Genomic DNA, 11121 nt, shown 5'->3' on the forward strand with positions numbered 1-11121 from the left:
TAAGTCATGTATGAATCAGGCTATCACCAAAAATTCACATAAATATACTCTTAATATGAGGGACGTGAAGAAAACCGAGTGCCAGGTGAACCTATCTGCAGACAGTGGATAGGTTACCAGGGAAGTACGTCCCAATGAGAAATGGGAAAATCCAGCATAAAGAAACACCACAATACTCAGAAGAGCTGAGTAATAGCTGAAAATATAAGCTTCAGGGAGACAGACAGTGCACCCTCTAATTCTCTTGTCCCTTGCCAATGGCAAGACCCGTTGCTCAATATTGATTAATCAAAGGGGAAGAGACTCTTCAGGATCTGCAGAAAGCAGAATCCCAGGATGTCCTACACAGAAGTCCACTCCACAGAACCATGGGGAGGGGGAGGCCTTGCACAAACAACCCACAGAGGCCCCCACATCAACAGGGTGAGCCGCCCTACCTCCCCGGGCCAACCAGACCCCTCCCTGCCAGCTCCACCTCTGCTCTCCCAGCCCAGAACCAGGTCACAGGGGCAGCACCCTAGAAGTCCCTTGTAGCTAATAAGTAACCCCTAGGAGTTTCCTGGCCAGGCTCGGCCCTCTTCTACTCAGCAGCTCTGACCCTGGGCACTGGGAGCAGGCTGGCAAATACCTCACACATCCTTGGTGCTGTCCATCCCCCATCCTCCCCCACGGCTGCATATAAACCCTGGGGAGCCTGAGGTCTAAGAGCGTGAGCCTCGGAAGCTGGGTGACAACCACGGTGCTCTCTGTGCCCTCACCCCAGTCCCTCTACTGCTAACACAGCCCCAGGCCAAGAACATGGACAAGCTGCTGCTTCTGGTCTCTGCCCTTGCCAGTCTCCTGGGGGCCTTTGCTCGCACAGGTAGGGTGGTCACGGGATGGTCAAGGAGCACGAGATGAGAGGGGGGTTGGGTAAGTTATTTTTCTCCCTGTGTGTAGGGTAAAGGTCCTTTTTCTCTACTCCCACTCCCAGACCTCAGGGGTAAGATATTTGTCTTCCCTCAAGAATCTTCTACTGACCATGTGACCTTGACTCCAAAGATGGAGAAGCCTCTGAAGAGCTTTACCTTGTGTTTCCGAGCCTACAGCGACCTGAGCCGTGCCCACAGCCTCTTCTCCTACAATGCCCGGGGCAAGGACAATGAGATCCTTGTCTTCAAGGAAAGAGTTGGGGAGTACTCCCTGCACATTGGAAAAACCAAAGTCACCTTCAGAGTTGCCGAGGCGTTTCCCAGCCCCACGCACATCTGTGTTACCTGGGAGTCTTCCACAGGCATTGCTGAGTTTTGGGTCAATGGGAAACCACTGGTGAAGAAGGGCCTGAAGCAGGGCTACTCAGTGGCGACTCAGCCCAAGATCATCCTGGGGCAGGAGCAGGATTCATATGGAGGGGCGTTTGACGTGAACCAGTCCTTCGTGGGGGAGATCGGGGACTTGTACATGTGGGACTCCGTGCTGTCCACAGAACAGATCCTGTCTGTGCAGCAAGGATCCTACCTCCTTGATCCCAACGTGCTGGACTGGAGTGCTCTGGACTATGAGAGTCAAGGCTACGTGGTCATCAAGCCCCTGGTCTGGGACTGAGGTCTTCAGTCAACAGGAGCCTCTGAGAGCGAAATGTGCTTCCACTCAAGACAACGCCATGAGAGATCCCATATCCAGAGTGCTTTTGCCTTTGAATTTCCTGTCTCTGTGTCACTGAGTAGGAAAGTGTGTTGTGTCATCCCACCTGCATTTGTTTAGTATGCATGGTCTCAAGCATTTCACTTTGATCCACTTACTTGGAAATCAGTGGGTTTTGTTTGTGTTTTGGTTTTGGTTTTTTTAATCATCCAGAACAACCGGGTTGTAAAGTGGGACGGGAGGGGAACCCATAACTAGGAAGATACGTCGCAAAGCCAGAGCCCTCCAAGTAAGGCAGTGGCAATACCGACAAGCTACTACTTCATATTAATTCCAAATGTGTGTAAAATTTCAAAAGGAATCCTATTTGGTTTTCCAGCTAAAAATCAAAAAGAGGGCTGAGGTTACAGCAGAGAAAAAACTATAATGAGATAAGTAAAAATAATGTAGAGACTGACATCAAGTAATGAGGAAAACTAGCAGCAGGAATGGAAACTAAAAATGTGTAGAAGTCTGGAGTCCTTGTGCAATAAGGCAAACATGCCTTTTTCTAAAAATTCCCTGTGGTATCATACGACACTTGATTTTCAGGATACGGTCCTGAAGTCCTCAGGAATACTGCTCATGACTCCCGGTTCTTCTCACGGAGAATGTAATTTATTTATTTATTTTTTTAAAGATTTTATTTATTTATTTGACAGAGAGAGATCACAAGCAGGCAGAGAGGCAGGCAGAGAGAGAGGAGGAAGCAGGCTCCCTGATGAGCAGAGAGCCCGATGCGGGGCTCGATCCCAGGACCCTGAGATCATGACCTGAGCCGAAGGCAGTGGCTTAACCCACTGAGCCACCCAGGCGCCCCTGGAGAATGTAATTTAAACCCTTAATGTGACACTGTCCTCCATAACCTGATCCCCACTTACCTCCTTCAGGTACAGCCCTGAGCACCCAGCATCCTAACTGTAGTACTACAAAATACTCACCCAGTTTTATCACTAGTTCCTTCCATCACAAGAGCCACAAGCCACAGTTCCTGGCCCATCCCCAACAGAAAGACAGTGCTTTCCTAGAGAAGGACCCCAAAGAGAATTTCACTGCATGAGGAAAACAAGGCAGAATTTGCCCCAATAACAGGGCATGAAGCCAAGGGAAATCAGAAAGACCACACCCAAGAGAGCTTCAAAATGATAACAGGAGGGATTACTTCCAACTCCTGCATTCGTTCACCCAGGGTCAATGAGGAGACAGATGCCAGCTACAAGGAAGTGGACTAGAACCCAGGAATCCCATTAGCGCAGCATTGGGGTCCAGCAGGGAGAATCCAAGATCTGCCCGGGTGCTCCAGTAGATTGGAGGGACTTCCTAAGAACACGGCAACCTCTCTGGTGAGGTAGAAACCATCCAGAACATCAAGCTGGCTAGACAGGGACTTCAGCAATGTAGAAAATTCGTTTCCATTCACCAGCTCATGACTCAAGGCTTTATAGTTTAACGTCAGCCACCTTTCCTGTACTGTGAGCACTGTGCATACTAAGCAAAGACCAGGCTCTCCCTGTAGAGGACAGATTTCCTCCAGGAACACAGATATGTTCACCCAGACACTGTGCTGAGGCTTATCGGTAGATGGCTTTGACTGAACACCCCCCTTGGTCAAGGAACCTAAAACATTTTTTTTTTAAATCCAATCAATGTATACTCAAGTGGCTTCACCATTTTTTTGTTTGTGTGTGTTTTTTTTTTTTAATTGAGCACCTACTCTTGTGCCAGACACTATGCCGGGTGCAAATACAGCACTGAGCAGATCATGGTACTGGTTTTGGAGTTTATATTCTAGTCAGCCTGCGTTAGAATCCATACCTCTCCATCTTCAGGCTTTCCTCAATCTCAGGTTGATATTCTACTCCCCGTCTCAACTCTGAGTTTGATGGATTATTTACCCTCAGTGATCACTTGTCACTTCTTCTCTGTGCCCTAGAATCTAGTATCTGCCTTGTTTCTTGCCTTTGGGGACCCTCTACCTCCTGAGATGACTCTTATGGGAAGAACACAATAGGACTACACACCAGTCCTTCCTTCTAGGGGACCCACACTTCATCCAAAAGAAACACTCCTGTGTCCCTGGTCCCCATAAGCTCTAGCGGTCTAGGATGAACGTAATGCAGAGGACACTTTTCTGCTTCTACAATGGCTTCAGCTGTCCACCCAGCAACCATCCTGTTGAGGCACCAGGAACAGGACCCGTGATTCTCTTGAAGCAACAGCACTAAAGCCACAGCTCTCCCACAGCATTTCCTCCCTATCTCCACATTCATCCCCTCTGCATGTCTTGTTCTGGCCAAAGGACACAAGAGTCCTTGAACTTGTCCATCATTTCCTCTGGAAATTGCTGTCAGTGGATCTGTGTCATGTTTTTTATTAACTAATATCACATCGATGGCTCCTTCCAAACTGAAGAAAGTTTCCATTTTAACCTCATTTAAAATAGAGACAGGATTTGTGCCTACTTGCTTTAGGCATTTTTCTCAGGTATATTGGTTGTCACAACACAGAAAATAGCAGAACTCACAGAAAACCACTTCAGTCCTTGAGAATCCAGAAGGGAAAAGGAAGGACCTGCAAAGCAGGGTGACCCAGGAGCTTGATCAGAGAGGGATTCCGTGTCAGAAGCTGTGGTAATGGCCACTTTCCCCCACACTGACCACTAAGGCAGGGAGAGCCGTGGGAACGAGCAGTGCACAGGTGCGCAAGGAGTACTGAACCCTATAGACAGTGCTCATGAGAAAAGCAATTTTTGAGCCTTTATCGTGTACAAGAGTGGATCTGGTTCTATTTGTGAAGCTACAGAAAACCAGGTCAGAGCACTGGCTTTTACCAGGACTGGCTTTTACCAGAAAAGCCTATAAAGAATTTTTCTTTGATAAGAGGGCTTGCAGTTTTGTTTCATAGGGGGAAACTCTGGAGGGGTCTGAGGTTAAAACAATGAGGTCTCCTTGAGTTTGGGATATGCCTTAATGTAGACCTGAGTTGGGGTGAGGACGCAAATGTTTCTCTTACCTTTACTCAAGAGCACCAGTGTGTCGTCCCTTCTGGAGAGGAATGCCAAGATGTTCTAGGTATTCATGGCTCTTTCTGCTGTTCACGAGAACAGGTATCCCAGAACACCCCAATAAGAGAAGGCAAGTACAACGTGACCTGAGTCACTTTTATTCTTTACCTTGATGGGAGCAAGTGGCTAACTTATAAACAAACCTCCATTTGTGTTCCAGGATCTTCCATCTAGGTTTTGACTGGCTATGGCCATTCTTCTGAAAATCCAATACAGGAGACACCAAGAGGTACCACCAGACAGCTGGGACAGGGGCAAAGGCACACATGTCTGCTCACAGCCACTGGATCAAGAAGCAAAGTTGCTCCTGTTACAGACCCACTGCGCTGGGGCCCAGAGTCTGTGGGGGCAGGGAGGGGGACTAACCCAGCTGTGTCTGGAGTCAGAAGGCAAAACACAGCATTTCACTTCAAGCTCTGGCTGAGGCAACAACCCCTCACCATAGCCCCCACCCCGGGAGGGGGCACCTACAAAAAAAAAAAAAAAACCTGCTCAGCAGGTGGCCTCGTGCAGTACAGGGGCTCCCTGTTAGTGAGGGTGGGATTGGGGAGAGGATTACCCCAACTTTAAATCCTCTGCCTTAATGTTCTGGTGTACTCCTAGAAATGAAAAGGACTGTCCGTGCTCTATTTTCAGTCCCTGCTGCTAAGCCTGATCCTTACCTAACCAGACAGGTAGGTCTGCTACCACAAGAAAGGAGAAGCTCTTCCCATAGATGCAGAGGGGCACCACACCCCACTGTTACAGAAGGGCATTTTCACTGACACTAACAAGGACGATATACTAATACGGATTCAAAAGGACATAAGACAGCACCATGGGACACGGAGCACATCTTCATCTGAGTTGAGCTGTTCTCCTCTAGAAGAAAAGGCCCAGCCCGTGCGAGATGGAAGCTGGCCCAGTGTTCCTTGCATGACCCATTGGTGCAGAGATCCCCTACTCGTTTCAGGATTCTGACTCCACACAGACCTATGGGATGCCCAGTAAGTCTCTTGGCAATCAACCCAGGAGACAAAAGCTAGGCAGAAATTCTCCTGAGAGTCCCCGCCAAATCCAAGTTTAAAGGGGCAACTCTTCCAAAGGTACAGCCAACAGGACCAGAAATGCTCAGTGTGAAAGTATCACCTGTGCCTTCGCCAGAGTCCAGTGACACGTAAGTGACCTAATCCTCTACGAGAGCAGACCTAGAATCTAGTAGGGCTGAGCTCTAGAAGACACCAAGACTCTTTCTTTGACCAAAACTGGAAATCTATTTTCTTGGCATTGCAATGATTTGCAAATAAATTGTGATTGCCTGGTATGCTCCGAAACCATGAGAGAACACACGCACACCTCACAAACTCAAAGTGGGTGGGCTCTTGGGTAGGAGAAGACTGCCCTCCCAAAGGAGTCACCAGTCGCATTTAATTTGAATACTTCTTCATAATCCTCAGTCTCTTGTCTCCTCCCTGGTTGGCTCTCTGGCTCTACCGATTTTAAAACGAAAGGAAAAATAAAAGGGATAAAATCTATGGGTGGGGAAAAAAAAAAAAACAGCCCCACCACCACCAAAAAAACATGTTATTTTTTTAACTCACGGTTCCTTCACACACAAAAGGTCATTACAGGGGCTCAGCCTACCTGGCATTTTTAGGTTTTTTAAAAGCATAGATTCTGTTTCAAGGCACATATTTTGCTTATAAAGATTTAGGCATTTATAAATACCTATGGCTTTTGTCATAATTTCCTCCCTTTGCAAATGGTGTTTCCTCTATACCCTCGGTGTTTTCTCCCCTCTATTTGTCTTTTTCTTCTGGTAGAAATATTGGCTTCATGACTAAAATTTTGATGCATGAGCACATTTCCGTATTCTTATTCCCCCACAGGGTTTCTATCCTTCTGGAATGTATAAATCATCTTGAAAGCTCTCTGTGCTACACCGTGCTTTCGAGATTATCTGCTGGTGTGTCCCTTACACAGAAACACCCTTAGGGTGCGGTCACAAGAAGGCTCTGGTGGGAGAAGGGCTGCCTCTCAGTGTCCAGCTGCAGTCACTTATGGTGGGCAGTCTCAAAGAGCCAACCCTCCCCCACCCAATGTCAAAATCCTCCTGAAGTTCATGGACCCACGTTCTAACTGTTGAGCATTTATCCCAGGCAATCCGCAATGGCAGAAACCACCCAGCCACTCCACACCCTTTTGGCTTCACAGTGCTCTCTGGGACCACCTCTCTCCTCCCACCATGAGCCCTGGCATCTGCTGCCACTGGAGGTCCTCTGTGTAAGAACTCCCGAGGAGGGTGAAAGGAGTGTGATCTCCTTCCATGTCCCCAGCTTCCCATACTGTCCTCTGGGGCCACGCTCATCTCCAAAGGCATCAAGAGCCCTGCATTTGTCATCTGAGTCTTATGTTCCTCTCCAGGAATCATCCTGGAATGCTTCTGCCCTTCCAAGAGGAGTGGAGAAGTGAGCTAAGTGGGCGATTGCCCTTAATTTGTGTACGATGCTCAAACATCACGGGAGACGTAACAAGAAGCAGTAGAACAGAACTTCTGAAGAGGAATGTGGTTGGGAAGAGTGTGAGGAAGAGTCAGGATGTGCAGAGGACAGCAGCTGTAGGAAGTATGTCTGGCCACCTGGGAGGACAGGCCGTGTGCAGGTGACGCCCATGGAGCACAGCCCTCCGCTGCCCACTGAGCACCTCGGGGAGGCAAAAGTGGTAGCTCTCCCTAGCCATGGTGCTTCTCCCCTTCCAAACGTCACACACACCTTTCCCCCAAAGCAGATACTAACGTGCAAAGAACACTGCCTCCAATGTTCCCATTGTTCTGTGCTCTCACAGGGCTTCATCCACAGGAGAACACATGCATTATTTCCAAGTTTTAGGAAGGTCTTAAGGTAACCTTTCATGGTCTGTTCAGTTCAATCCAGCCCTGCACCAGCCAATAACATTACCAGAGTCAGCCATCCGGTCTCTACCCTTATTATCCCCTCAAAGACAGTCAATTCGTATCTACCCAAGGCATAATGACACAAATCTGGCTGGTTTGGGGTGACAGTAATGCTACTTTTCAGACCATAACTTAAGGATACCAGGGATTTTCTTATTCCTCCTCCTGACAACTCAGCTCAGTGCTTTCTCCTCTTCCCTCGGTGTCTCCTTCACCACTAATCATCTCTCATTGCATCAGGCTGAACAAGAAACCGAAAAGGCAGACGGGATCTGCGGTTCTCCTCCATGAGCTACTGAAGTTCCTTGTTCACTCCCTGTAACCAGACTTTCAGACCAGTCACCAACCATATCCTTGCTCAATCGAAGTTCTCCTCCTTGACTTCTCCTAACTCTTTTTGAGCCATGCTTTTATGCTCTGTAGCATTTTAGAACAAGGGTCACCATCCTCACTGTAAACACATGTAAAAAGTCAGCCAAGCTTCCTGTAACCTCACTCCCTCCATCCCCACATAACAGTGAACACATCAGAGTGTCAGCTAGATCTTTGGATTTTTCTTGCACATATAATGTATGTGCATTCACATATACACATACACACATTTTAACCGTATTACTGTTCCTTCAAGGGTCTTGTGCAGTGTAGTCCACACACACATCCATCCACCCATCCATGGTCACACAGCAGCTCCATTCAACAGACCCTTCAGCAAGGGAGGAAGGTTTGAGGTCACTACCCAACCTAGTTGCCTCTAGTCACATGTCATTTTTTGGCCCCAAATGCAGCCATGGAGACCAAGGAATTAAACGTTTACTTTTATCTTCAAATCACCCCTCTACCTCCTTCTTTCTACAAATCTGCCTTGAGTCGCATGGTTGCTCTGGAATCCTTACCTTTCCAGTTGGTTGGTCTCTTAAATTACTTTGTGGCACACCCATTTCTCCCTTAAATGCATGCCTCCTTATTTCCCATGCTGGCATACTTTCCAGAAAATCTGCAACATTTTCTAGATTATGTTTCCTAGATTCCTAGTGGCGGTTTCTGTGATGTGCCCCAGCTCTGAAGCCTGTGGTTACCTTGTTCTTTAAACATCTGACAGATGGCGGCTATCTCCCAGGGTCCCTCACCAAACTTGTAGGAAAGATGGCGAGTGCTCACAGGGGAGAGGCAGAACCAGAGAGGCCCTAGGGTTTCTTCCCCTGTCCTGCCTCCTGCTGGCTGCCTGTCTACACTGTGCCATCACCCAGCGCTCTCTATGCCCAATTCCATGAACTGAATGCTGCACATCGGGAGAGGCTGGTATCACAACATAGTATAACATTTGATTTTAAGTTGTTGACCTTCTTTATTCTTCAAGTTCCCTCTGCTGAAAAAGGTCAGGTAGTCCTTTCATTCAGTTATTTCTTTTTCCTGTTACCAGTCCTCTTCTCCCGCCACTTCGCCCTCTCCCCTTCCTTGCCCCTCAACAGTTCAAGTCCCTCTAGGCACGTCGTTACAACAAAGCAGTCTGCCAACAGCATGACAGAACATCTCGGCTGGGCCCAAGACGCTTCATCCACACACCCATTCAAATGTTCCTGAAGAGCCTGTCCCTGAGAGTAATTCTACCAACTGTACAGTGTTTCGTGTTTTTCCTAAGTGACAACGACCCATCCATGACTATTTCTGTAAAAGCTTGACTCCCCAGTCCCCTAATTCCCTGTTCTGGTGGCTGGTCCTTTCCCTGGAAGAGACAAGGAAGGCCGGAGCAGCACGGGCTCGGGCCCCTGTGGGCTGTTCTTAAAGGTAAAATCCTCCCATCCATGCCCTACAGAAACAGTGTTCATGAGGAGACTTTGAAAAGGCATGTGGGGTGGTCTCATCTAACGGGAACTCCTGGGCCAGGACTTAAGGGAGGATCAAGCAGAGAGAAAGAACTCAAATGGGGGGAGGGAGTCAGCCAGCCCTAAGACCTACACGAGCCCCCAATTCAAGAGAACGACAGAGGTGTACGTGCCTCCGTTCTCTGTATCCCTTCCTCTATCACTGTTCGAGCCCATGTCAGGGGGCAACCTGCCCCAGGCTGACACCTGTGTTGTTCTCAGACACGGAAACTGAAGGCTGCAGGGAAAGAACCTCACAGAGGTGAGGGAGTGTGATTTTCTGGGCTTCTCCAGGTTTCATGACCATCAGATCACCCTGTCTGTGATTTTTCTTGTCTCATACACATCCAGCCTGGCTGGCAATGCTCTCCTCATGAACCTCATCTGCACTGACCGTCCCCCCACATGCACCCGGCTACATCTTCTTGAGCACGCTGGCTAGTCTGGAGACCGCATACACGCTTGTCCCTGTTCCACGGATGCCATCTGGTCTCCTAGCCCAGAATCAGCCCATCCAAATGTTCTTCTTTGTTGCCTTAGCCAGCAGCAGCTGCCTTCTGAGCACATCCATGGGCTGTGACCACTATGGGGCCATCTGCAACCCCCCGAGGTACACAGATGTCTTGAGCAGGAGGGTGTGTGCCCAGCTGATGTGCGGCACCTCTGGCATTGGTCTGGCCACGGCAGTCATCCAGGTGACACCCATATTTGCTTTATTCTTCTGTCACAGAGTGGCTGGACATTTCTTCTGTGACATCCTCCCTGTCCTGAAACCCTCCTGTATGGATATCACTATCGATGAGATTGACTTTGTCAGTTTGTGTGTGATCCTGGTCCCTGTGGGGCTGGGTCTTCATCTCCTACATCCTCCTCATCTCCAGAATCCTCAAGATCCCCTCTGCCCAGGGCCAGAAGAAGGCCTTTGCCACCTGCACCTCCCACCTCGCGGTGGTCACTGTCCACTATGGCTGTGTCTCCATTGTCTACCTCAAGCCCATGTCTGAGGATTCTGCAGAACAAGACCTTTTCTCAGTGACATACACCACCATCACTCCCTTGTTGTCTACAGCCTGAGGAACAATGAAGTCAAGGATGCCCTACACAGAGCTGTGGGAAGAAACAGTTCATACATTGACCCTGCCTATATGAGACATCGATCCCTGAGCAACACACATCTTCACAGCTTCCAACCTTACCAGTGTGTCCCATGCAGTCCCTTCTGCAGTGGGATGTGCCCATCTTGCTTCATCAGCCCTCCCATGAAGTCTTAGTCTTTGTTTCCATATATTCCAAAGTTTGATCCAGGCATTTTCATCTGGGTCAGGGAGGATGGGCACGACTTTTAAGGAAGGAGATCCCCATTTCTAGAGTGGGGGAGGGAACTTCTTAAAAGCACACTAAATGTGGTAGTTTCAGGTTTGAAAATAAAAATGTAACTTCAAGAATATACCCTACAGAGAATTAAACTGGACAAAAACTCCCGAGCAAGGGAAGAACAGTCAATAGCAAAATTACCTCAGAACCTTTGGGAAAGGTGAGGCATGTGTTTAAAAAAAAAAAAAAAAGTTAAATTTGGAAGACACTGGTTTAGTCCTTGAAAG

At 48.3% G+C, this 11121-nt stretch overlaps 2 protein-coding genes across 2 annotated transcripts; both read left to right on the forward strand.

Moving 5' to 3' along the window:
* Positions 1 to 714: 714 nt before the first annotated feature.
* On the forward strand, positions 715 to 1610 carry LOC111139075 (serum amyloid P-component-like). Its single transcript, XM_022491214.1, has 2 exons — positions 715 to 862; positions 974 to 1610. The coding sequence occupies exons 1-2, from the start codon at positions 799 to 801 to the stop codon at positions 1582 to 1584; spliced, it is 675 nt and encodes a 224-aa protein (XP_022346922.1). The 5' UTR covers positions 715 to 798; the 3' UTR covers positions 1585 to 1610.
* A 3129-nt stretch (positions 1611 to 4739) lies between these two features.
* On the forward strand, positions 4740 to 10791 carry LOC111138839 (putative olfactory receptor 10J6). Its single transcript, XM_022490739.1, is given in 6 exon segments — positions 4740 to 4768; positions 7130 to 7366; positions 9758 to 9905; positions 9907 to 10368; positions 10370 to 10574; positions 10577 to 10791. Coding segments are annotated over 6 exon segments (1296 nt in total).
* The last annotated feature ends 330 nt before the right edge of the window (positions 10792 to 11121 follow it).

The sequence above is a fragment of the Enhydra lutris genome, unplaced genomic scaffold (genome assembly GCF_002288905.1).
Source record: "Enhydra lutris kenyoni isolate GAN:26980312 unplaced genomic scaffold, ASM228890v2 scaffoldscaffold94, whole genome shotgun sequence".
Lineage (NCBI taxonomy): Eukaryota > Metazoa > Chordata > Mammalia > Carnivora > Mustelidae > Enhydra > Enhydra lutris.